The 24,251-nt window shown below is 60.6% G+C and overlaps 9 protein-coding genes across 11 annotated transcripts; 3 read left to right on the top strand and 6 right to left on the bottom strand.

The window, feature by feature from the left end:
* Nucleotides 1–858: 858 nt before the first annotated feature.
* On the top strand, nt 859–2,828 carry IUM83_03780 (Sterol 3-beta-glucosyltransferase; the record flags this gene model as incomplete). Its single annotated transcript, XM_067927812.1, has 2 exons — nt 859–1,502; nt 1,559–2,828. The coding sequence occupies 2 exons, from the start codon at nt 859–861 to the stop codon at nt 2,826–2,828; spliced, it is 1,914 nt and encodes a 637-aa protein (XP_067795524.1).
* A 382-nt stretch (nt 2,829–3,210) lies between these two features.
* IUM83_03779 (uncharacterized protein) lies at nt 3,211–4,362 on the bottom strand (the record flags this gene model as incomplete). Its single annotated transcript, XM_067927811.1, has 1 exon — nt 3,211–4,362. The coding sequence occupies one exon, from the start codon at nt 4,360–4,362 to the stop codon at nt 3,211–3,213; it is 1,152 nt and encodes a 383-aa protein (XP_067795364.1).
* A 702-nt stretch (nt 4,363–5,064) lies between these two features.
* Nucleotides 5,065–8,658, bottom strand: IUM83_03778 (phosphatidylinositol-4-phosphate 5 kinase-like protein; the record flags this gene model as incomplete). Its single annotated transcript, XM_067927810.1, has 3 exons — nt 5,065–7,524; nt 7,602–8,180; nt 8,266–8,658. 3 exons carry the CDS (start codon nt 8,656–8,658, stop codon nt 5,065–5,067), a joined length of 3,432 nt encoding a protein of 1,143 aa, XP_067795171.1.
* Nucleotides 8,659–10,013: 1,355 nt separating this feature from the next.
* IUM83_03777 (Leucine zipper transcription factor-like protein 1) lies at nt 10,014–11,023 on the bottom strand (the record flags this gene model as incomplete). The annotated part of the gene is made up of 4 exons (XM_067927809.1): nt 10,014–10,532; nt 10,608–10,691; nt 10,756–10,917; nt 10,988–11,023. The coding sequence occupies 4 exons, from the start codon at nt 11,021–11,023 to the stop codon at nt 10,014–10,016; spliced, it is 801 nt and encodes a 266-aa protein (XP_067795359.1).
* Nucleotides 11,024–11,120: 97 nt separating this feature from the next.
* IUM83_03776 (Sterol 3-beta-glucosyltransferase) lies at nt 11,121–12,580 on the bottom strand (the record flags this gene model as incomplete). The annotated part of the gene is made up of 5 exons (XM_067927808.1): nt 11,121–11,780; nt 11,851–11,967; nt 12,043–12,141; nt 12,205–12,295; nt 12,372–12,580. 5 exons carry the CDS (start codon nt 12,578–12,580, stop codon nt 11,121–11,123), a joined length of 1,176 nt encoding a protein of 391 aa, XP_067795523.1.
* A 273-nt stretch (nt 12,581–12,853) lies between these two features.
* Nucleotides 12,854–14,023, bottom strand: IUM83_03775 (uncharacterized protein; the record flags this gene model as incomplete). 2 transcript variants are annotated; one of them, XM_067927806.1, is made up of 2 exons in its annotated part: nt 12,854–13,599; nt 13,819–14,023. In XM_067927806.1, the coding sequence occupies 2 exons, from the start codon at nt 14,021–14,023 to the stop codon at nt 12,854–12,856; spliced, it is 951 nt and encodes a 316-aa protein (XP_067795518.1). The 2 variants fall into 2 exon arrangements, with proteins under 2 accessions (XP_067795518.1, XP_067795519.1); XM_067927807.1 differs by having other exon boundaries at nt 13,831–14,023.
* Nucleotides 14,024–14,292: 269 nt separating this feature from the next.
* IUM83_03774 (uncharacterized protein) lies at nt 14,293–15,408 on the bottom strand (the record flags this gene model as incomplete). The annotated part of the gene is made up of 1 exon (XM_067927805.1): nt 14,293–15,408. The coding sequence occupies one exon, from the start codon at nt 15,406–15,408 to the stop codon at nt 14,293–14,295; it is 1,116 nt and encodes a 371-aa protein (XP_067795358.1).
* A 3,060-nt stretch (nt 15,409–18,468) lies between these two features.
* On the top strand, nt 18,469–19,244 carry IUM83_03773 (Golgi SNAP receptor complex member; the record flags this gene model as incomplete). Of its 2 annotated transcripts, none has more annotated exons than XM_067927804.1 (2): nt 18,469–18,999; nt 19,077–19,244. In XM_067927804.1, the coding sequence occupies 2 exons, from the start codon at nt 18,469–18,471 to the stop codon at nt 19,242–19,244; spliced, it is 699 nt and encodes a 232-aa protein (XP_067795363.1). The 2 variants fall into 2 exon arrangements, with proteins under 2 accessions (XP_067795363.1, XP_067795362.1); XM_067927803.1 differs by having other exon boundaries at nt 18,481–19,008.
* A 2,762-nt stretch (nt 19,245–22,006) lies between these two features.
* On the top strand, nt 22,007–23,959 carry IUM83_03772 (Formin-y 2 domain-containing protein; the record flags this gene model as incomplete). Its single annotated transcript, XM_067927802.1, has 1 exon — nt 22,007–23,959. The coding sequence occupies one exon, from the start codon at nt 22,007–22,009 to the stop codon at nt 23,957–23,959; it is 1,953 nt and encodes a 650-aa protein (XP_067795529.1).
* Nucleotides 23,960–24,251: the final 292 nt, after the last annotated feature.

The raw sequence follows: 24,251 nt of genomic DNA, 5'->3' as shown, positions 1-24,251 counted from the left end.
CTGCGGGCTTCGCATAGGAGAATAACGTGTCGCTTTCGAGCTGACCCTTCGGGAAAGTCCGCACTCTGTCTGCGCTCTGCCGCAGTGCGGCGTCCAGTCGAGGGCAGCGGTACAGCGCGAACCCATCCTCGTGAGAACGTTCCCCGCCGAGTCAATCGTCGCGGCCGTTACGCGCTGCTGCTCGCGAAACGACACCAAATTATTGTCGCTACGCGCGCAGCCCTCGCTCCGAGCGCTTTTGCCACCAAAAGCTCGATCCGCATCCCGAGGTGCTCCCCTGACTCGGAGCCAGATGTCGCGGCCAGCGGAGCCCGAGGGCGCTCCGCCAATCAGCCCGACCGGGCTCCGTGCGCGCGCAGCCAAGTGCCGCCTCCGTCACAGTAAAAAGCCCGACCAGCCACCGCCAGCTGGGCCCATCCCCGCCCCTACCCTCGTGCCAAAACGCGGTGGGCCTCTCCCGTCTGATTTTCCGCCTCGGCACAGGCGTTGTATCGGCTCGTCGCACCGTGTTTTGCGACCACGCGTCTTCCCGCGGCCGCACCGCCTTTTGCGCCGACACCGCGCTTGTCAACGACTGAGTTGCTCCCCTTCTTTCTGCGTTCGCGGCGAATTGCCCACGCGGGGGAACCTCACCCACATCTCAAGAGGCAGGCAAGGCGACGGCGGGCCGAAAGCAGGCTCGCAAAAAGACCCACTCACAGGAGCTCGACCGGCAAAGCGCCCGCTTTTGCTCTCGGCTTTGTATCCCACCGCGCCTTCGTCCCGGGCTCTCCCTCACCTCTCAGTGCGTGGGTGGGTGTTCATTCCACCGAGCAGTATCATAAATACCGGTAGACCGAGACTGGAAGGAAGGACGCGATGTCGCAGCAGGCCAAGGACATCTACTCGGGCATCAAGAAGATCTTCCCGGGCTCGCGCCGCAGCGGCAGCTTCTCCTTCACGGGGCGCATGAGCGCGGCCGGCCTGGACGCGGAGCTGTCGGCTGAGGCGCAGGCGGCGGCGCGCGAGAAGCCGTCCAAGAAGAAGGAGGGCCGCCACTCGAGCTTCTCGCTCTCGGGCTGGCGCGAGAAGCACCGCGCGTCGTCCGAGCCGGCCGTGGTCATGTCGCTGCCCTACGGCGCGCAGGCCGCCACGCCCAAGGCCAAGAAGGCGCCGGGCGACGAGAACCGCCCGTCGCTCACGCAGACGCTCAACAACGCCTTCCACACGGCGCCCAGCCGCGGCAGCCTCTTCGGCGGCGGCAAGGGCGGCACTAAAGCGGCCGGCAAGGAGCCCAGCAACAGCCGCAGCAGCCGCAACTCGCAGTCGGGCTTCTCCACGTCGGCCTTCGAGCCGCCCAAGCTCGGCGCGCGCAGCGTCAGCGCCGGCGGAGACCGCCCGCCCTGCATGGGCAACCGCGCGCTGCGCAACAGCGGCGTGCACGGCAACGTGGCGCTGCAGCTGCAGCCGGGCGCGACGCTGGCGGCCCCGCCTCCAACTCGAGGCACGGCCACAAGACCAAGGTACGGTCGGCCAGCCAGAGCCTCACCGGCTACGGCGCGGTCAAGACGGCGCCCAGCTCGTACCAGTCGAGCTCCAGCTCCATCTCCGCCATGACGGCCAGCGGCCCTGGCCGGGGCAGCTTCCAGGGACAGAACCTGTCGAGCTCGGGCGTGTACACGGCTGAAAAGGGCAAGAGGGCCAAGAAGGAGCGCGGCATGTCGCTCTCCTTCTCGTCCTCCGCCCGCAAGGAGAGGAAGCGGGAGAAGGCCGAGGCCGAGGAGCGCGAGCGCGCCCTGCGCGCAGCCTACTCGAAGAACGAGCAGGCCGTGGTCAAGCCGCACGCGTCCACCTGGGACTCGGACAGCGACGACGACTACGAGGACACGAAGCGCCCCACGCGCGGCCTCGACCGGCGCTCGCAGAGCATGGACTTTATGGAGCAGGCGCCCGAGCACCTCATCTCGAAGATTTGGCGCAAACTGCCCATTCAGGCCCGCCTGATCGGCGGACGCGGCAACATCGACCTCGACCTGCAGAAGGACCGCACGAGCTTCTCGCGCAGCTCGGAGGCGCGCAAGTTCGCCGTGGCGGCCGAGAAGGCCAAGGCCGCGGAGCTGCTCCGCCGCTCTATCTCGGGCCGCAAGGAGCCCAGCCCCGTCCCTGCTGAGGAGGTGTTGTCGCCCGGTGTTGCCAAGCGCACACGGTTCAGCATGAAGCCCATTGTTGTTGCCTTCGATGCCAACGACGGTGCTGCGGGCGCTTACACTGCGCTGGAGAGCTACGACGACGTGCTGGTGCGCGTGTGCAAGTTTGCGGCCCACGACCAGCGGCCTACGACCACGAAGGTGCAGGAGTTCCTCGAACGCTCCATGGCGTTCCTTCACGGCACGCGGACCAAGCACGGCAACGTGGTGAACATCTCGAACGAGGAGATCCGCATGTGGCGCCGGTTGGCGCTGCACGACTGGGTTCTCGAGGAAGTGACGACGGCCCAGGCCGCTGCCGCCCTGGGCGTGAAGGGCAAGGACGTCGAGGCGCCGTCGTCGCGCACCAGTTCTTCCGTGACGGAGGGCACTGATAGTGATAGTGACAGCCAGTACTCAAGGGCTCCCCGGAGACTGAAAAGCGCGTCGTTCCACCGGTCTTTGAGTGAGAGCGTGGTCGAGGAGGAGCCTGAGGAGGAGGGAGACGAGGACGAGCTGGATGTGCCCTCGAACGTCAAGCTGGAGAAGCTGTGCGACGTGGTTAACTGCTGTGTGAACTTCGGCGAGGTGCTGTTCACGCCCGACGAGGTGAACGACCTGGTGCGCCTCGAGTTTATCGTGGAGGAGGACGGTTGGATCTAAGTTGCGAGCGACTCTGGACAGATTTTTTATTCGGTTAAGGTCAATAATGTGAAGGAACGAAACTATGAAACCCAACCACGACGGTCAACAATGATGTTCTGGCCAACTGGACGCTGGTCATTCTTGACGAGCAGCTACATGTACCTAGCATTCCAACGTCTTGTCCTCGTTGTTGCGTTCAGAAGAAGAAGAAACGCTTGCTGCAATTCGGACTCGTAAACCAAAATGGCAAAGCCGACACGTCGATGCAATAGGGACAAAACACTGTATCGGACTGTTAACACACTAAGAAATCTGGTTGCTGCGCTGTGCGTGAGCCTTCCTCCGGCAGAAGCGAGCGCAATAAAACGGGGAACTCGGCGTCGAACGAACGATCGCCTTTCTAAATCCTGACATTGCAGAGCCGCGCGATGTCGTGCTTCCGGAACTGGAACTGGCCGCAGTAGACGCACGAGTTGATAATGTCGACCAGCAGTTCCAGGTCTCGCGACGACGAGATGGGCGGCGGGTTGAGCCACGACACGGGCTTGTGCTTGTGCTTGTCGTGGCGGTTCTTCCTGTCGTCGGCGCTCTCGGGCTCGGGCTCCTGCGCCTCCACGGCGTTGTTCTCCTTGCTGGGGTGGCGGCGGTGTTTGCGGATCCAACCGGACACGGCCGAGCGGAACTTGGCCTTGCCCGAGACGTGGCTCTCCTGGCTGCGCATGCTGGACGTGGACTCGGCCGAGTCCTCGCTGACGTTGCTGTCCAGCCGGCGCATGCGGAAGCTGGCGCCAAGCGTGTTCATGACGGACGTGTGGCCGTTGGACTCGACCGACTCGGTGCGTCCGAGCGTGAGCTGCGGGGCGACGCCCGGCGGGCGGCGGTGGCACTTGAGGAACTCGCGCTCCTCGGCCTCCCAGTCGAAGTGCGCGAGGCGGCGCCAGCGCTTGACGTCGTTGCCCGAGAACTTCTTGTCCTCGCGGAAGCCGGGCAGCCACGGCGTGTCGCCCTGCGGGTAGCCCAGGAACACGGCGGAGCGGTAGAGGAACTCGGCGATCATGAGCGGCACGGAGCGCTCGAGCGGCGGCTCCGGGTCGTAGTACTCGTCCTCGGACGACATGCTGCCCGACGTCGGGTCCTCGCCCCAGTCCTCGGGGTCGTGCAGGAACGACATGGTGTGGAACAGCCCGGCCACGTTGAACACGAGCTCGTCGTAGCTCTCGACCTTGGGCGGCGGCACCACGTCGGGCGCGTACATGTTCTTGAACGTCACCTTGCGGCGGCGGCGCGCGCCGCCTTTGCCCACGGACATGGCGGGCACGGACTGGTGGCGAGCGAGCGAGAAGCCTCGGCGCCGCGGAGGCGACGAAGCGGCGGCGCTGTCTGCTGCTGCGACGACGGCGTCGGCGGCGCTCTTGCCGCGCGGCCGCTGCTGCGTGTCGTCGGCGGAGGGCAGACTGGCACTGCGCACTCTGCGCTGCACCTGGCCGAACCAGTCCAGCGCGTCGTCCGCCGCCTGCTGCTGCTGCTGCTGCTGCTGCGTCGCGGCCTGCATCCTCTGCTGCTGCGCCGCCAGCCTGTTCGCCAGAAGTCTGGTCACTAGTGGCAGGGCACGTCGGGCAGTAAATGGCGAGCCAGGTCGGAGCAGGTGGTCGTCGCCGCGACGCAGAGAGGATGGCCGGCTGTCGAGCCAGCCTTTCCTCTGGTATACTGAGCGCAAGTGCTTTCGGCCGTTACCCGGAATCCCGCCAGCTGGCCAGATGCTGCCAATCATCCTGGTGGTCAAATCATGGAGAGGAGCATGGTGCTGGCAAACGCTTCTTCCTCGCTTGAGTCAACCGCGGCGAGTGGCCCCGTCCGTGATAGACTTGGGATCGGCGTCGGCGTTGGCGTCAGCTGCAGCGAAAACCCGCGCTGGATGCGGTCATCTGAAAAAATAAAACCTACGCGATGGAGAAATGCACGAAGCGTGGCGCGCAGTGATACACCGAAAAGGCCCAAAAGTGCATATAGAACAACGATTCAGGTGCAGTCAGCGCGCGGCTTAGCTGGCCGTGACAGCCGAGGACCTCGCTCTTCACTATCGGTGCTATTATACAAGCCAGAGACGACAGTCTCCATTAGTACACTGCGGCACGCCTTCCTACCTATCTATCTATTCCTATTGCCCTGTTGGAACTGCAGCTTCAACTTCAACTTTTTTCAGCGGATCCGCTGGCACCACCGCTCCGAGTGATGCCGACTTGGCATTGCCGACTCACACCGCCAAGTCCGTCAGGCTGAGTTGGCTGCGCGCCGAGTTGGTCGTGATCAGCCGCTGGTTGAACGGCAGCAGAATCGGCTGCGGGTTCCGGCCGGCCTGCTCCAGGTCACCGTCGTCCGCTGCGCTTGACGACATTCCCGACGAGTCCGTGTCGGTCGAGTCGCCGCGGACACGGGCCTGCTCGCGACGAGCCTCCTTTGCGGCAACAGCGTTCTCGAACGCAGCGGCGGCTTGCAGAACGGGGCTCAGGCGCTGTACGGACTCGAACATGGTGCCTGCATTCTTTGCCGGACGGTTGCGGCGCTGACGGTGGTTGTACTGCTTCGGGAGCGCAATGATTTCACGCAGCTTGGTCTCGAATCGCCGCTGGTATCGCACTGGATCAATCGCGGAGAGACCGTCACCGTCCTTCTGCTGGAGATTCACCTTCAAGAACCGCTCGAGCTTCTTCTGCAGCGTCCACGTCTGGAGAATATCGATGATGCCGACGTAGTAGTAGCCAGGGCCAAACACGCGCTTGCTTTTCCGCATAGAACGCTTCGGACGCGGTTCTCCGCCAGTTGAAGGGTACCGCGATTGATTCAGAGGGTCTTCGGGCTCCGGGAACAGCGAGTGCACGCTCGGCGCTACGCTCATGCCCAGCTTTTTCGGGGCGCCAGCCATCGAGTCTTCTTCGTGGCGGTGTACGTGCTTGTCCGCAGATGACCCCGTGGACGCTGACCAATTCGACGATGATACCGATAAGAAGCTGTCGTTACTCAGACTGTTGGTTCCGGAGTTGGATGTCGAGTTCGTAGCTGTGTTGGCAGCCGTGCGTTCACTCACGACGGTGCTGTTATCAAACGAAGGTTGGTCCACGACAAATTCGATATCCATGACTCCGAGCAGCAGACTGTAGTCCATGATGCCGAGCTCGCAGAGGAAAATGGAATCATCGCGTAGTTGCTCATACAACTCGATACCTTCATCGGCACCAACTCGCATCCGCGTGCGCAGATCGTTATCCTTCAGCACAACATTGGGCTCATGTAGGCCCACAACATTGGGGCATTGTAGCTGACTTTTCTTGGCGCCGTACTTGAACATCATGGAGCAATGGCGACATTTGACCTTTGCGCCATGGCGCGGGCGCTTGTAGCTACGATTCACCCACGAGCCCTTGATATCAAACCGGTGGTGGATCTGGACACCCTCTTCCATGACGTCAAACAAGTTTTCCATGACGATGAAGTAAAAGCGCTTGTCATACATGGTAATCTTGAAGCAGCCGTAAAACTTGGTGATGAGCGAGCATGGGTTCAGGGTAAGATACTCGGCGTACTGTTCTGCGATCTCGCACAGGAAGCGTGCTTCCTCTTCAGCCATCGACTTGACAATGTACTTCTTGTCGCCGCTGAAGAACATGAACGCACCACTTGCACCTTCGCTGATGTTGGGCTTCGTGCTTGTCTGGAAGGATTTCATGAAATCGGACGCCTTGATCCCGAATGCTTGACGCAGCTCCGCAAAGGCCTGCGGCTTGTATGGCGTAAACCGAATGGGCGCTGTCGTAGTGCCCGACACAGAAGTTGGGGATTGTGGTTCACCCGACATAGCCGCCGTCGATGCAGATGAGGGATTGTTGTCGCGGCGATCTGTCTTCGGCGGCTGGTGCATTGAGCGCTGATCCGGAGGGATGTCGAAGCTGAAGTCAGGCTCCTTGCTGTTTTTTTTCCTCGCACGTCGATCTACACTGCTAGTGCGGTGGAGCCCCGAGCTAATAACCTCCTGGATACTGTTGAGCATTCGACTCTTTTGCACGCTTTGCAGCAAGTTCCCACTGCTCCCCATTCCAAGTGGGCCTGTTGCTCTCGTTGCAGCCTCACTGGGATCCTCAGTCGAACGCCGGATTTCTTCGTCGTCACTAGCACCCAATACGAGTTCCTGCGTGGGAGATCGATTCCGAATACGAATGAGGTCATCTTCAGCAATCTGCACCGCCCGAGTCATGCCCTCGATAGTGAAGTAGATGAGTTCTTCTTGGAGAGCCGTATTGAGCTGCGCACTGAATTGCTTGTCTGCCGAGTCGGACGAAAACTTGAGCCAATTTTCACGAATCAACGTAGGGCTGTTGATCATGAACCAGACGAAGTAGTCAATGGCACCACGGGCCGAAAGTGTGAACGTGAACGCACGGAAGATGTGGCTTGGCGGCATGTTGCCATTTTTGTCGTATGTCGTGCGCGTCTGAAAGGACAGAGCGTACCAGATGAACACGATGGTCCAGTAGATGGTGTAGCTCGTGATCGACAGCGCGCCGTTGCGCAGCATCTCACGGCGGCTTTGCAGGGTATCACGCAGTCCAGATCGAAGCCGCTTGACGCCGAAGACCAGCACGGCAATACCCGACAGGTAGAATAGGATCATCCACATGTAGAACAGCAGCCAGCTTCCGCGGTTGAGGTGGAAAAGTCTCTATCCACGGGGTCCTTCGTCGTCTTGCGCTTGGTCCAGCAATAATTTCCGTCCGCGAGACCGTGGATACCCGGCACAAAGGCCGCGATGATTCCAGTAAATGCTCCAGCCGAGTACACCATCATCTTGTAGAACCTGCGGTTGGCCTTGACGCTCATGAAGGGGTTGGTCAGCGACCAGTAGAGATCCAGAATCTGCGCGAAGTACCAGCAGTCGCTGGACAAGTACAAGAACTGCGTGACGCCCGAGAGGTAGGCGCAGGAGGCCTCGTCGCCCTGGCGGTAGACGCCCATCTCCAGCAGCAGCGGGTCCAGCAGGAACCGCAGCGCCAGCATGATGTCGATCACGCACTTGTAGTAGATGAGCGGGTTCGGGTGTCTCTGATAGCTCTGCACGCCGTGGAACGTCACGAAGACGCAGACGCACAGGATGAGCGTGAGCAGCGAGCCGAACACGAGGCCCGGGTCGATGTTGTAGCCGTTGAGTCTGTTGACCATCTCGGCCAGCACGACGGTCAGCAGCAGCAGCGCGAGGCCCAGGGCCAGCACCGCGTAGCCCTCTCTGGACCAGTTGCTGAAGTCCACGTGCGGCCTGAGGATCTGGCCGATGTTCTCGTCCAGGCCGCCGCTCTCGTCGATGACGGCCAGGTCGAACTCCTGGTTGGGCGACAGCTCGAGCGGGTCGTTCACGGCGGTGCCGCGCCCGATGGCGCCGAAGAAGCTCGCGCAGGCTCGCACCCACGACGGACGACGCACGCGACAGCTTGGTCTCGCGCAGCGCGAAGGAGCTGCGCGTGGACGTCTTGCTGTTGGGCGGCGAGCGCCGGAAGCGCAGGCTCACGCCCGAGTCCGAGTTTTCATCGGACCGCTGCGACGAGCTCAGCTGCCGCCTGGAGCTCTGCTCGATGGACACGCGACGCGCCATCTTGGGCTTCTGCGGGCTGTTGGGCTTGCGCAGCGCCGAGCGCAGCGCGGACGGCTCGGAGGCGGTGGACACGTTCACTGGCGGCCGCAGCACGGGCGACTGCAGCGGCGACGGCGACACGGAGAAGGCGGACGCGCCTGTGTCATATACGGAGGGCGATAATACGGAGGAGGCGTCGGCGTCCGCAGCGGAACCGGCGGCCGCCTCCATGGTGCGTCGAGGAATGGCGAAGGGTCCACTCTCGGTCGGGTCTGAGTTTGAGATGATAACACGCGAAAACGACGGTGGATTTTCAGCGGCCGCATACAAAGATCAAGTGGTTTGGCGAAATCCCGTCTAAACCGATCGAATCTGCAGGCAGAGAAAGCGGCCTATTGACGAAGGACAAACTCGCGCGCGATTCAACCCACGCCGCTGCAGTGAAATAGGTAGTGACCGGAGCTATATGATGTGGCTTGAGCAGAGGAAGCAGCAGCGCAACCCAGGTCCACGGAAGGCGGAGACGGCGATCTTCCAGCGTGTCATTCATTTTCCAACCCAAAATGCACGTCGCGCACACGAGAACAGGCACATGGATACACTTTGGTGTCGCACACCAATCGGTAAAAACGTTCTTACGCGCCGACTACGGTGCGCGTAAAAACCCAAAGTTGCGCGTAAAAACCGCCGCAGCCACTGGTTGGCTGCGCGCTACCGCCTTGGACGCCCCAGTGGCAACAGCGCGTCAGTCCGCATAAATTCCTTCCAAAATGGTGCGTGGAGCTGCGCTGGGCTGCGCGTGCAGGGCGAAAAGCAGGGCGCGTTCGACGTCGTCGATCTGGTGACCGTGTGCGCCAGCGAGCGACGCATCGAGCGCGCTGCTTTTCGGCGCCTGGAGCCGCCGCAATTCAGAGAAACCCGCAAGGGTTTGGATCCAACGCCGGCAGACCTCTAACTTGTCATATTTTGTGCCACAATGTGCAGCCGTCGCACAAGACCTTCCGTACCAAGCGCATCCTCGCCAAGAAGGCCAAGCAGAACCGCCCGATCCCGCAGTGGATCCGTCTGCGCACCGACAACACCATCAAGTACAACGCCAAGCGCCGCCACTGGCGCCGCACCAAGCTCGGCCTGTAAGCAGCTCGCGTGGCTGGACTGGCTGGCTGGACGTGGCAGTTTTACGAGCGATCGCGGGAGGCAGATGGACGAGGTGTCTCTAGGCCCCGGCCGGACTCGGCTCGGCTTGGGGCCTTGGTGCGCGATTTCGTGCTGGCTCCCTGGAGTTGGTGGACTGTAACAGGCCCCCTCTTCCTCCTTTGGTAGCAGTGGATAACCAGAACGAATTCTCTTGAGAAGGACGCCCCGACCACCCTCTCCACCTCGTTCGACTATGGGTCCTCCGCCGTGTTTGTCATTGTGCACAGGAGCTACTCCGGAGATGCAATACACACAGGTCACAGGGTTATTCCTCCGCGGGGGTATCGGCGAAGTTGCAGATGATGTGATGAAGGACGACCAAGTGAAGGCTGTGCTGAGCATTATCTCTTTAGGGAGAGAAGACATGCAGGCTCGCACTATTCCTGCAGCTAGTCGTCGTCCTCGTCGGCGTTCTTGGTTTCGCCGTCGTCCTCGGCGTAGCCGGGCTCGTAGCGCTGTAGGCGGCGGCGCAGGTCCTGCAGCTGCGCGTTCTTGCTCGTGACCATGCGCTTCATGGACTGGAACTGCGACGTCTGTGCGATGTGCTGCCGGCCGTCCTCAACCTGCTTCTCCAGCTCCTCCACGCGCTCACTCGCCTGCTCGAGCTTGCGCTGCAACTTGCGCAATTCCTTGGCGTGTGCCGCCTCGAGCGCCTCCACCTCCTGCTTTGATGTGAGTTTGGCCGCGCGGATCTCTTCCTCGTGCTGCTCTTGCTCCTGCTGAAGCCGCTTCTCCAACTTGTCCTTCGCCTCGGCGTCAGCGTTCACCTTGGTGTTATTTTTCGGCAGTGCTCCAATCTGCACGCCGCCGCTTTCCCCGCTTGTCCATTCGGACACACTGAGCTGCTCCACCCGCTCCAGCAGCTCCTTGTCTTCGACCATGGCAATGTCCAGGTCAAGCGCGAGATCCTAACACAACGGAACCTGCACACTTGAGCAAATGCATCATCAAACGTAACTTCATCATTGTACAGCAGGACGTACGCTGTCTTCGGCCTCCACGAAGATTTGGCGCAACAGCAACGCCATCATATTGATGGTGTCTTGCAGCTCGCTGCGAATGTTGGCCTACCGATAGCAATGCAATTGATGAGAATAGCGCTACGTGAGACTTGGTTACGTGGATCGGCACCTTGACAGCGAAGCATAGCGACTTGACGGCCTCCTGGATGTCCTTCTGGCTGTAAACCTCTTCGGACGACAACCGATCCGAGCGTGTGTCCTCGAAGTCGGCCTCGACGTTCTCGAGGTGCGTCTTGAGGCGCGAGCGGAAGAACTTGAGGAACTTGCTCAACTGGAAGGACGACCACCGACAGCGCTACGTGAGACTCGCCCTAACATCCTCACATGCAGACACTTCATACCTCCTCCTGGTGGTGCTGGCCCACGCGTCCAGGCATGCTGCGTCTCGGTGGTTATCTCTCCGCTCGACGAGTGTATTGGGCGAGGAAGCGCAATGAGCAGGCGGCGTCGTTTCATTAACTAAGATCGCCTCCATTAGAACGAGGCGGTTTCTGGCCGCACATCGCATGGCACCAAGCCGTGACGATCAGGTCCACGGCCGGGGTTTGCTGGCGCGGTGACGATGTTCCGAATGCTGAGTCGGCGACTGCGTTCCTGCTCCAGCGAGTCGTAGAGCTTCGTGCACTGGCGCATGAAGTCGTGCTCCGATTCGGTTCGGTGGGTCTGCGACTGCTGCGTGCAGTGAATCTGCCTCGCCACCCATTGAGGTCTATCCGACGACAGCACGGTTCGAGGCCGCGGGACCACCACTTTCTTCTCCCAGAGCAGCAGAGCTTCACCCTGGTTGCTGAGGTTGTTGGTTTGCGATGGAGAATGCTGCTCTTCGTCGCGGTCAATGTCTGAAGTGTTTGTGGCAGCACCAAGAGCTTTCAACGGGGGTAGATTCCGTCGCTGTTGAGCTTCCAGACGTTGTCGGCGACGGCGAGCCTTGCGCTTGGCACCGTCTCGAGCCAGTTGCTCACGGTAGACTCGTTGGTCTTCGAGGCGTTGAGCTTCATTGGCGGCTTCAATCAAGCGAGCCCGATGCGCCGCCTCTCGGTCGATGTATTGCTGCAGCGTGGAGTGCAGCGTTGCTGCATTTTTGTCGTCGACTGGAGCATCAGCGACTTCAAGTTCGTCTGCGAGCTCGGGGAACTGTCATGTTCGAGCAGCAACTAGGGTAGTAACATTACCGAGTACATACAGGAAAACGTCTCCAGTCTACCTTGACGTGGCTGAATGTGGCCGGCGGGCGAATGACGACGGCTCCTTTCTCCAGTAACATCGTGGCGAGCTTCGCGTTCTCGTTCTGATAGGCGCACATGAGCGGCGAGACACCCGTCTATTGCAATGCACAGCAAGAGGTCAGTGAATCCTCAAGACCGCACAAAATGCAAACTCGCGTTGGAGTTCAGACCTTGCAGTTGATATTCACGTCGGCGCCGTGCTGCAGAAGCCACGTCGCGACATGCATCACGTTGCGCTCGCACGCGATGTACAGGGCCGTCTGGTTCAGCTGCGACGAAGTGATCGTTAGGGGCCAACAAAGAGCGAAACACCAACAATCCTCGCTACTTACCAGGTTGGGCTGGTTGACTTTGCCACCGAAGTGCAGCAGCAGCTCGAGCGTCTTCAAGTGGCGTGGTTGATCTTTGTTGCCCAGCACCCCTCTAGACTCAAATCACCTGTTAACACACTGCGATAGAGCCCCAGTTTGCTGCCGTGTATGCGCAGCAATAGCCCAACCTGGCTGCACAGATCATAGGCGAGTCGCCTCGCTCGTCGTCATCCGCTCCGAAAGCGCCTTCTAGGCGTCGGGCGTTGGGGTCCATGCCCTTGCGCAGCAGCTTCCGGACCGCGCGGTGTCTGCCCTGCGCCGCCAGCGCATGCAAATGATCGAAACCAAGCTCTCGGTCCAAGAATCCGAACTGGATGTCGGCGTACGGCCAGATCATGGCGCTCGCTCCAGCCCCCATACTAAATAGTCAACTTTGGACCAAAGTGCAACATGGATGTCAGGAAAAAGTGTAGCTATTTCTGCTTCGCGGGGAGCCATTTGATTGGCCAATTCAAATGTTCATACTGATAAATAGGTATCAACACTCCTGCCTGCCTCATGTACGGCGCGCATTATACACTACGCTTCTCCACAGACATGGAGCCGAGTTCGCTACTGGTGGGTGGATAGATAGATGGCAGTTTGCCATCGACCGTCTCACTACATCGTCTCACTGCATCGTGCGCCGCAACTTGTTGCGGAACTCCTTCTTGAGCGCCGACAGCACGTGAATGTCGTCGTGCAAGTCGGCGATGAGGTGGTCGGGCGCTTTGTTGTCCTTGCGCAGCGTCGCCAGCAGCACCTTCTTGTTGTGCAGCGACTCGAAGATCACCTCGAAGTTCTGCAACAGTAGTCCGAAGTACTTCTGCTCGGCGAGCGCGGCGCGCATCGACACGTCTTGCGAGCTGTTGCTGGCGTTGGAATTTGCCGTGTTGCTGTTGCTGCCTTCTTCGCCCGTCGTCTCCGAATTCTCCGTGCTGTTTTCTTCAGGTGAGTGCCCACGTGAGTCGCCACTGCCTTGACCTGAACCGTTGTCCCCACTGTTCCCTCCGCTGGCTGCTCCTGTCCCATCAACAACCGCAGCGCCGTCGCGGTAGGCTGCGATCGCACGTGCGTTGCTGTATGCGGCTGATGAAGGCCCCGTTCCTGTCAGGGGCGTGGACCGTTTGTAGCGCTTGTGGCCGCGCAGCAGAGGAGACCCCGTGCCCATCAACGGACCCGGCTGCTGCTGTTGCTGCTGAGCTCTCTGCTGCTCGTGAGCGATGGACTCCGACGCCTCGCTCGTGCACTTTTCGTCGATGTACTCATTCGACTTGATCAGGTGCAGCAGATCGGGACGGGAATGCAGTCGTTGATGCAGGTAGTACACGTCTGGCCTACCATCACAGAAGTTGATGTACTCCCGGTCGTCGACTCCTGTAGTAGAAAGATACAAGGAACACACACACAAAAGTTAGTATGAGCTGCTTAGACAGAAGATATCGCTCCACTCGATTCATGGGTAAGTCTGTCGCATCTCATCGCGGGGTTTCAACTCTGAAGCTACCCGGTTATCGGCCCTGAAGCCACTTAACGCGGACCAGCAAGCAGAGCTTCGACCCCCAGCAGGCAGAAGCGATATATAGGTGTGCTCACTCTTGTTCATACCAGCAGCAGTGAATTCGAAACAGGTCTTCGTGTACGCGAAAGAGAGCTCCTTCCAGATCTCCCAGAGCTGCATGCTGCTCCACTTGAAATTCCTCGAGTTTGTAGCGCTGCCTCCCGTGCCCACGGGGCCACCTTCACCACCCGCGCCTGCTGATCCTGGCGGGTGCTGACGATTTAGCAGCGCGATGTACATTTCGCGGACGTCCACCCAAAACTGCCAGCGAGACAACTCCGCTGCGAGACGGTCGACAAACTCGGGTGACAGTACGACGTCCACTAGACGGATCACATCTTCCGACGTTACCGGGACTTCCTTGTACTGCGATTCCCCCCTTCGACTCCTCATCAAGGTAGTAGCCGCTGTTGTTCGCCGCAGATGCGCCCGGGCGCTGCGGGTGGGAACTTCCGCTGTCCCCACCGCTCGATGGAGGAGAGGGGCTTTGGCTGCCGTAGTTGACGTAGCTACGGGGGTCTTGACGCGTGCGAGCCGTACTGCGACTGCGATGGCGGACCAGCGTTGCGCTGATCGTATCGCGAACGGTACTGGAGGTCAGAACGCGATCCCGAGCTGCCAGCAATGCTGGACGGCCGTCGGGCATCCATCCGCCGTTGTTGCTGCTGCTGTTGTTGCTGTTGCTGCGACGACGCAATCTGAGGCTGCGAGGCCACGTTGTTGCCACTGTTGCTGTTCTCCGCGCTGGCGGCGTCTGCCATGTCTTTGAGCCGCTGATTGCGGTAATACCGGTACAGCGCCTCCACCATCACGTGCTTCTTGACGTTCTTGAGGCCACGCAGCTTGAGGTGCGAGCACTTCTTGCGGAGCTGCTTGGACGTCCAGGTCTCGTAACGCGTACTGTCACGCGGGTGGCGCGCCTCGCCAGACGGCTCATACTGCATTGGGTCCTCGTTGGGCGGCAGGCCGAACATCTGCTGTTGCAACTGTGCCGAGCGGATACGCCCTGGCGCGCCCATGGCGGCACCACTGGCGGGCACACCTTGCTGCATCCCGGACTGCGCCATTCGCATGCCCATTCCTGAGGCGCCCTGGCCGCCGACGCTCGGTCCCGTGCGCACCCCGTACGCGTCGTACATGGCCGCATCATAAGGTTGCTGCAGGTGGCGTTTGACGCCGCGGCCGGCCATATTGGCACCGGCAGCGGCCCAGGACTCACCCGCCATGGCCGGCGAGGATACCGGGGAGTGAGGACGGTTGTGGTTGTACGACGACGACCCCGTCGTGAGACGACCGCCACCTTCCGATCCAAAGTACTGCTGCATCTGCATCGGCATGGCCGGCGGAGACGCCGCGCCGCCGCTGCTGCCAGGGCTCGCGACGAAGCCGCTGGCCATAGCCTGGGCTGTGTACAGATGCCGCCGGTTCATACCGGTAAGATCGCGGTTTCCGCCGCCCCGGCGGGGCCCCTGCTGCGCTTGCTGCGATTGCGTCTGCGATCTCGTGGCCACCGCGCTGGGCGCAGCCTGCGTAGTACTGGCGGTGGTGCCGCTGCTGGCCGCAGCACCCGCAGACCGGCGGGGCCCCGCATCACCGTCGGGATTCGGCGCAGGGGCTGCTGCCATCGCTGCTGGAGCTCTGCTGACCCGCAGCGTTGCTGGGGCCCTTGCGTCCGCCTCTTGGGTTGCTGTTTCCGTCGTCGGTACTGCCCGGGCTGCTCCCGCTCGCTGCTGCCGCTGTTGTTGTTGTTGCTGCTGTTAGTGCTGTTGTTGCTCTTGTTACCGCCACCTGTTGCTGCTGCAGTAGTCGTTGACGTCGTGGACGTCGCCGTCGCCGCCGACGAAGCTGCAGTGTTGGTGGCCGCAGACGTCGCGGGCGCGTCGCGCGCGAAGCTGCTCATGGCTCGACGCCCCAATGTTGCTGCTTGGTTAGTGGATCCTTTGCTCCTGCCTTTGCTATGGCTAGTGCTGCGGACACGACGGACGCGCCTGGTTAGCTGCTGCTACTGCTGCTGGGTGTATTGGCGCCGTCGTGGGCGAGACACGGCGGGGCTGTTGTTGCCTGTTCCGCCCTAACTATAGCGCGGCATGGCTGCACTTACCCTGTGCGTGAGGGCCAGGCGGCAAAATCGATAGTGGTGCAGTGAACGCGCCCGCGGTGTCTCGACCGAAGCGCCTCGAATTCCAGGCCGCCCGCCGGCGGGAAAACCCGCCCAATCCGATCGTAACCCTACACCTAGAGAAACGTGGGCGGGTGGATGCGCGACCACATCCGACGACCAAAAGGTGAGCGTACAGCGGCTCCTTGAAGCTGTGCGCTCGTGACAGCGCGGCGCCCCCCCCCCCCCCCCCCCCGAACGGCCAGCAGCGGCGGCGGCAGCAGCAACAGCAGCAGCAGCCTCTATTCTCGGCAGCGGCAGCAGCCTCTATTCTCGGCAGCGATAGCGCTGCCCGAGCATGTGATCGCCCTCGTGAATGGACCAGCTAGCACGAATGGAGCCCGTCGCGGTTGACACAGTGTGGCTCGCCTGGCGAAGAAGAAATTCACGATCCGGTAGCGGCACCGCCGCTGGTGGTAATTCCTGGCGCTTCAGGGTAGACCGGACTGAAGGGCAGCCGGCGGCAGCAGAGCCGAAAAAGCGGGCTTCGTGCGACGCGCCCGCAGACCCCACCCCGATTCTTTGGCGCAAATTGGCTAGAGTTGGGAGTGTACTGGTACACCCAGTGGAGAAGTCGGACTGCCTTGTTGAGCGCGGCGACGCTGCTCCGAGATCGCCGTAAGTGGTCGAGGAAGAAAGGATGCTGTTGGCAGAAATACAGCGCTCCGTTAAGTAGGCGGGGTGAACGAGCATTCGCTGCTCTTGCGGTGGACTTCGCCCCTGCCGATGAAGAGTGTTGGCAAGCGAGTTCCTCATTAATGAAAAGCATTTTCGAGCGAATTATTGCCAATGTTCGGTTGCCTCCCCGCCGTTTTGTTTTCTGGTGCGCAGAGAAGGGGGCCGGGTGGGACGCGGCGGGGCGACATCTAACGATGAGATATGTGGCTGTAGCTGCAGTGCGAGCGCTTCGAGCGCGGAGAGCTGGGCGACAGGGAGAAACGGAGACAACCGACCAATGTCGGGTACGCCGGTAATCGGCTTTGGCAGGGCCTGAACGCTTGGATTTGCGCGAACTGACAAAACGTGTCCATATTGTGCGATGGTTGCCCAGACCGGTGTATCGGTAGCACTGTCCCGTTCAGCTGGAAAGGTACGGTAGTCTGGCAAGGTAGAAGCATTGGTCGGGTGGCGGTGCCAAAGCTGCTCTACGGCCTGCCTCTCGTCTCTTCATTGTGTGGGCAGCGCCAAACAAGCCGTCTCCCCCTTCCTACTGCTGTCGCTACCGTTGCTCCACCTCCCGATGGCGAGACTAACCGGGGGGGCAAATAACCTCTATTTTGTTAAGAATCAATTATAGAGACTAACCACCTCCATGCGTAGGGCAGCCCTCCCTACGCATCGAGCCCCCACCAAGGAGGACACGCACACAAGCCACGCGCCCCGTCTGGACACTGGAGAGGATCACGGGCGAATTCGACCGCCTCGTATTTCTGCGCCCAATGGCTGCGGCGGCTTCAAGGCCCGCCATCGATAATGGCTCTCATAGTGCTGCCTTGCCGCATCTTCACTGTGCCCTCCTCACCTCTCATGCAAGCGTATGCCACTCGAGCGAATCACCAAAGGATGCTGCTGCACAAGCTATTTAGAGAGGTTATACAGTTTAGCAGATCCTCTCCATGCCAACCCAATGTAAAATCCGCACTTCAACACAAAAACGGTGCTACTAATCAAACATGGCAGTTTTGGGCGGCTGGTCGGGTGCGCCGTTTCTCTGTCGATCCCCTGTCAAAACTGATGGTCGTCGTTCAAGAATCTCACGACCGCGCTGCAATACGGACGGCTTGCACCTGCTAAGTTTGTTTGCTGGGCGCTGCGCCGCAGGGCCGAGTTCCTGGCGGCGGGTGCTGAGATAGCGTGCGATTCCGCTGGCAGGGCAGCCTCTAGCAGCTCGCGCAGCCCGAGCGCAGCCCTTTGTGCGTGCGCTGAGCGCATGAACACGATCGAATTCTGGGCGGAACCTCGCAATGCGAGGCTCGCAGTACCGGCTTGCTGGCGTCTGCTATGTGGGGGGACGGGGGTATCTGCACTCAATCGTGTGCAGCGTTGCACGAAAAAATATATGGTCCCAGCAGGGGCCAACGGGGCCGCATAGCACTCCTGCAAAGCCTCAGCAGCAGCAGCAGCACGCTGGGGTGGAGATCGCAACATCACTGAACGGCCCAGAGCGCTTGGGGACAGCAAAAATCTTGGGTGGCATCGTTGCCTTGGTATGCTGCGACGACAGTAGCGGCACCGGGAGGAGTGGCCACGTACTGGGACCGTAACGGGAATACTCAATGGTTCGCTTTGACGTCACATCCGCGATCGTGAAGATGCTGCACGAGCTGCCTCCGGTTTCGGTTTGCTACGTAGAAGAGAACTCTAGAATGCGGCCCAGGTCACGCATTCCTAGCTCGTCAAGCTACACCAAGTTGAAGTGCTCGGTGCCACATGGCTACATTCTTCCCTCTCCAACCCGATATCGCTTTCATCGACACACACAGTGCTACGTGCCCTCCTTCGCACAGTGCGAAACGTTCTCGACGCGATGCAACCTCGGATGCAGCCGCCCGCCGCGGCCCACGCGGGTCAGCAGACGCTGGACTCGCTGTACCCGCAGGCGCGCAAGCTGCAGTTCGAGCTCAAGATGCAGATGAGCTACCTGGACTCGGGGCGCACGGGCGGCCGCACGGACGCGGAGCTGCAGGCCGAGGCGCGCGCCAACCTGAGCACGCTGGAGCAGCTGCTGTGGCAGCTCGACTCGCTCGCGCAGACGAGCGCCAAGCCCGCGGAGCGCGACACGTGGGCCAAGAAGCTGCAGCAGCTGCGCAGCGAGACGCGCGCGCTCGGCGGCACGCTGGAGCAGCACATCTACAGCGTCAACCGCCGCGCCGTGGAGGCGCGCGAGCGCGAGAGCCTCATGAGCAGGCGCAACGCCGGCTTCGACAGCGGCAACGGGGCCATGTACGCGGCGCAGGAGTCGGAGAGCCTGCAGCGCTCGTCGCAGATGGTCTCGGACCTCACGAGCCTGTCGCACTCGATCCTGGGCGACCTGGGCGAGCAGCGCAACCGGATGAAGGTGCGGACTGTGTTGACAAGGGGGTGGGAGGCGTGAGGTGGCTGATGTTTTACTTGCTATTGTTGCTGCTGGTGTAGAATGTGCGCACGAAGCTGCTGGACATCGCCAATAGATTAGGGCTGTCGAGCTCGCTGCTGCGGGTGATCGAGCGGCGAGACACAGTGGACTTTTGGATTGTGATAGGCGGCATGGTCTTCACGCTCGTGTTCTTCTACGTGTGCTACTCGTACGCGACGCAGAGCTAGAACGAAAGGTTGGGGGTGGATGCAGGAGGGGGAGGTACGGTAATAAATGATTGACTGAGTATGCAGGAGCCTGGTTGATGCCGTGCCATGCAAAAAGTTAGGACGTCGCTGAGATCTCAGGGGGAAGCTGCTAACTCTGTGCACCAAGCTGTCATCTTTCCGATTTGTATAAATACTCCATTCTGGAAGAAGTTGAAATGACTCGAGCTGGTTAACGAAGATGGCAACGCGCTGACCGATACTCACTTTGTTAGAACGGATTTTGAAAATGTTACATGTAGCATGTTCCAACAGGCGGTAAAGAACACATACAGCGGTAGCTACCTCGCAGGGGTTGCTCACTCTAATCTCAGAGTCTATGCGAGCAGAGCAGCATTTAATGAAATAGTTCAGTAGTAGTTAATAAGAGTTAACGACAAACGGCCTTTGAACCCACGATCGAGCTTGAATAATCTTGGTGGGCAGGTCAACCTTGTCGTAGCAGTACCCCAGCGATTGAAGTAGCCATAGACGAGAGCCCTTGGTGTCCCGCAACTCAACTGGAAGGTAACCTCATGCGTTCAGCTTGTCATTAAAAACGAAACCCGGCTGATTGAATTGGCACCTTCATTCTCGATGGTACTGGTGAACGCTGTTTGAATTCATTGCGCCTGGCATCGTGGCCGCCTCAACTGTTTTTGGTTTGACGGGGACAAGAAATCTACTTGCTTCATTTAGGAGGGGGTGGTGGAACGGGGTCTGCCAGCAGTCCTGAATTCACCGTCGAGAGAACGGAAAACAATCGTTTTCATTTAGTTTTATTTCACTTCGAGGAATACATGGAGGCAGTTCTTGACGACAAGTTTTTCAAAGACGCAGTGAAGTGGCTTTCACCCTATCCAAGTCAAGCTGACGCACAATAGATATGAGCGAGAGAATCAAGTTGCTACAAGCAAAATATTTCGTGGCCGGTAGAACGAAATCCTCCACCGAGCAATCATGGAGGCACCAAATCTAGGCATTTACCTTCGAGGATATCGTGGTGATCCCTCTCAGGTAGCGGTCGACCTTTTGATTGCCCGATGTAAAGCATTCTACATGTACAATGATCGGATACAAGTACATTTAGAAGTTATGATGGGCCCCTTCAAGACATTCAAACACAGCTGATATCCCTTCGAGGCTGTTGCGGGCTGCCGACTACAGTATCGTGATTCTTTTAACCAGACAGGTGAAGCGAAACAAAACTGCCCTACAGTACTTGGGCTCGATCTCCCCACGAGTTGATTAACTGTACTGTGGGATGCGGACTAAATGTACGAACTCCCAATAAGGTATTAGCGATGACATGAAGTAATTAGTAGACTCGAACAACACATACCGAGGCGGCTGGATAATACGGGGACAAACAGCACTTTAGCATTCGCTTGAGTAAAACTCACAGACATGTTTGCCGGCCCTGAAGTCGACTGCAAAGCTTCCTCGCCAATCTTGGCACACTCAGCTCGGCGATTCCAGTGAAATTTCTCGGGTTACCCGCTGGCAGCATGCGGATGACGGCGTCGGACGTACCGCTGCGACGACCTGCAGTCGGTGGATGTTGATTACAAAAGCGCAGCCATGTTGGCGACCCCGCGCGTGCCATCATCGATCGATTGCGTGCAGTCTCACCGATTACGGGCCCTGCCCGCTCCTGCAGGCATTGCAATCACGGAGGCGAGGCAGTCGCCGTACATTTCGCTCGCCCTCGCCCTGCCTTCGCTGTTGCTAGTGTGGATCCACGGCGGTGGCGGGCCCGCTGTTGCCTTGAACCGCGCTCGGACTCGGCGACGGTGGCCCCATCTGCACGGCTGGCTCCAAAAGCCGATTGCCCCCCAAAAGCGGGGTATACAAGCCGCGCCAATTGATTGTGCGCCACCCTGGCTAGCGGGCGGCGCTGGCGTGAGCAAATACATGCCCTGTTCGCTTCCCATCCAGAACATTGGAAACTTTGGACGTGGCCGTGGCAATTGCGTCGAAGCGGGCAAGCGAGCCTCGGTGTCCGTCCGGAGATGCGATGTCGGATTCGTCGCGGCGATATCTGCACTTGGTGCCAGGTCTTGCACGCGACTGCAGTTCTCCACGTACTTTAACTCACGTGGTGGAGGACGGAACGCCGAAGCCAGCGCCAGCTGCAACGCGCAACGCCTTCCTTCCTGCAGGGCCTGTCAGCGCGCAAAAGTACGCCCGTTTTGTCGAGGGGTAATCTTGCACAGGAGTAGCCTTTGGTGTAATCATCGGAAATAAACCTGGCTAGCGGAAATAGGCACCGTTTTAGCGTCTTAGAGGCCGTTTTAGTATAAACCTCCCGCCAAGTCCCACGTCGAGCTGGAAGCGTTCATACAAACGCCAAGTGTGTGCAATCGTTCAAGCACCGCATCTACAGCACCGCGTCCTCCCCACCCAAGTTTCCACCAGCAGCCCGCTGCGCTCTCCGCTCGCCGCCGTCCTCCGCTCGCCGCCGTCTCGACCGCCTCGCCTTCCCCCTTCCGCAGCAGAGCGCAGGTATCCGTCCTCCGCCCAGACGACGCGTTGTATCCTCGCGTTCAGACGCACGCCCGTCGAGAAACCGCGCGTGGTTTTAGCGTGCGGGCCGGCCTGGATTTAGTCGAGCCCAGCTGGTCCCTTTCCTGTAACGGAAAACCCTGTGTCGAACGGATAGAGAGCGAGCGCACCAGGCAAAGAGGCAAGGCCATCACAATCGGAAACGCTGGCTGCGACGCAGTATTATCGGTAATACCAGTATGAGCCCCGCCTTCGGCCGCGGCCCGCAGTCCGTGCCCGAGGGCGCGCTGTCCATGACGCCGCGCGGCGGCGGCTCGTCCTTCCTGGACGGACTCGGCACGCCGCCCAGCTCGCACGGCAAGCCCAGCTCGGCGCGCGCCAGCGACGTGGAGCTGACGACGCCCAAGACGCCCGAGGAGCAGCTCGAGGTCGGCGGCGGCGCCTTCCTGCCGGCGCTGGCGCAGGACGACCGCGCGCGCGGCTTCCAGCAGCGGCCGCTGCAGCTGCCGGCGCTCTCGCCGCACGCCCGCAGCGCCGGCAAGAGCAGCAGCCTGGGCCACCCCAAGCGCAGCCAGACGTACGTGCAGCAGCTGTCGCGCGAGTCCGCGCGCGAGCTGGCCAAGACGGCGCTCAGCATGCGCTCCACGTCCATCGGCGACTACACGTTCGAGAACCCGCGCGAGCTGCCGGGCAGCGGCCTGCGCGAGAGCATCCGGCGCGTCACGGCCTTCTCCCGGCGCGAGGCGCCGCTGGACGCCGAGCTCAGCGCCGCCGTGCGCGTGGGCCACCACGCGCGCAAGTGCGAGCTGCGGCTCGACCCGGAGAGCATCACGTGGTCCCGAGGCACCAAGACGCTCGGCGCGCTGCTCACGGACGACGTCGTGGGCGCCGAGCTGCTGCCCAAGAAGAAGGCCAGCAGCTTCCGCGTGCACTACTTCAAGAAGGGCCGCGGCACGGGCGCCAAGGCGCTGCTGCGCACGCCCAAACACGTGGACTTCCACTGCCTCGAGACCGACGTGGTGGACAGCTGGGTCGCCGCCATCCAGGAGCTCGTGCGCTGGCAGGCGCGCGCGCCGCCCATTGCCGAGAAGCGGCTCCTCAAGGTGGTCGTGAACCCGCACTCGGGCAAACGACAGGCGCGGCGGATCTGGGAGGACAAGGTCAAGCCCTTCCTGGAGCTCGGCAACTTCGAGTACGTCGTGGAGGAGACGACCCACGCCGGCCACGGAGCCGAGATGGGCAAGAGCTACTCGGCCGAGGACGGCTTCGAGGCGCTCGTGTTCATCGGCGGCGACGGCACGCTCTGCGAGTTCATGAACGGACTGCTCACTCGCCCCGAGCACGAGTGGCGGGAGATCGTGGCCTCGACGCCGATCTCGCTCATTTCGGCCGGCACGCAGAACGCCTTCGGAACGGGGGCGGGCATCCCGACGGTGAATTCAGCTCTGTACTGCATCTTGAAGCGCAAGATGCGCCCGCTCGATGTGGTGACGGCCGTGTCTTCCGCCAACCCAGAGGTGGTGCACTATAGCTACTGCGGCCTGGGCTGGGGCGTTGCAGGCGACATTGCAGCCGAGTCGGAGCGCTACCGCTGGATGGGGACGCTCCGGTACGCCTTCCTCAAGGTAAAGCGCACCGTGGTGCTGCCCAAGAAGCACACGGGCAAGGTCCGGTACGTACTGACGGAGCCGCAGCCGCCGCTCATCCGGTACGACGACTACCCGAACGCCGGAGCATTGGATCAGTTCGACGTGGAGGAAGGCAGCGTGTACGACAACGACCGCTTCAGCACGCACCGCAAGTCGTGGGGCGGCATCGCCGGCAGTATTCAGAGCCCGGCGAGCCGCAAGCGGTATCCGGAGTTCGTGTGGAAGGAGGACTGCAGCAGCTACGTCGTGGTGGGCGTCGTCAACATCACGCCCGACGGCGCCTACTCGCACCCATCGGACGGTAACCTGGACCTTATCATCACCCGCAAGGGCACTCTGCTGGAAACGGCCAAGCTGTTCGGGCTGTACGTGATGGGCAAGGAGCTGCAGAGCGAGCTGATCTCGTACCTGAAGGTCAAGGCCGTGGAGGTTGAGCCCGACCAGCCCGAGGACTGCATGAATATCGACGGCGAAGTGCTGGAGGGCGGCCCCTGGCGCATGGAGGTCGTGCCCAGCCTCTTCAAGGTGCTCTCCGAAAAGTAGGCCAGCCACGAGACCGCCATCGTCGTCTCAACTAATCAGTCGGGAAGCACTGCGCATGAAGCAGCTCGTGGCGCCTAGGCCCCCCTCCACCACCTTTCCCCACCGTAGTATTTCTTTTGCCTGCTCTTAAGTTGTAAATAAAGTTTCCTCTTCACCTGCATCTTCACCTTCACCTTCAAGCACTACGGCAAGTCTACCTCCCAGTTAATCAACTTCATTCTTTTTCTTCATCAAGACCCCATCTCACGGCCGAGGCTCTGTCTTTGGACCCTCACCAGTTTTTCTGCAGCAA

This window comes from Phytophthora cinnamomi, assembly GCF_018691715.1.
Source record: "Phytophthora cinnamomi strain GKB4 chromosome Unknown Contig21, whole genome shotgun sequence".
NCBI lineage: Eukaryota > Oomycota > Peronosporomycetes > Peronosporales > Peronosporaceae > Phytophthora > Phytophthora cinnamomi.
The sequence above is the reverse complement of the archived record's forward strand: the minus strand, read 5'-3'. Positions and strand labels throughout refer to the sequence as shown.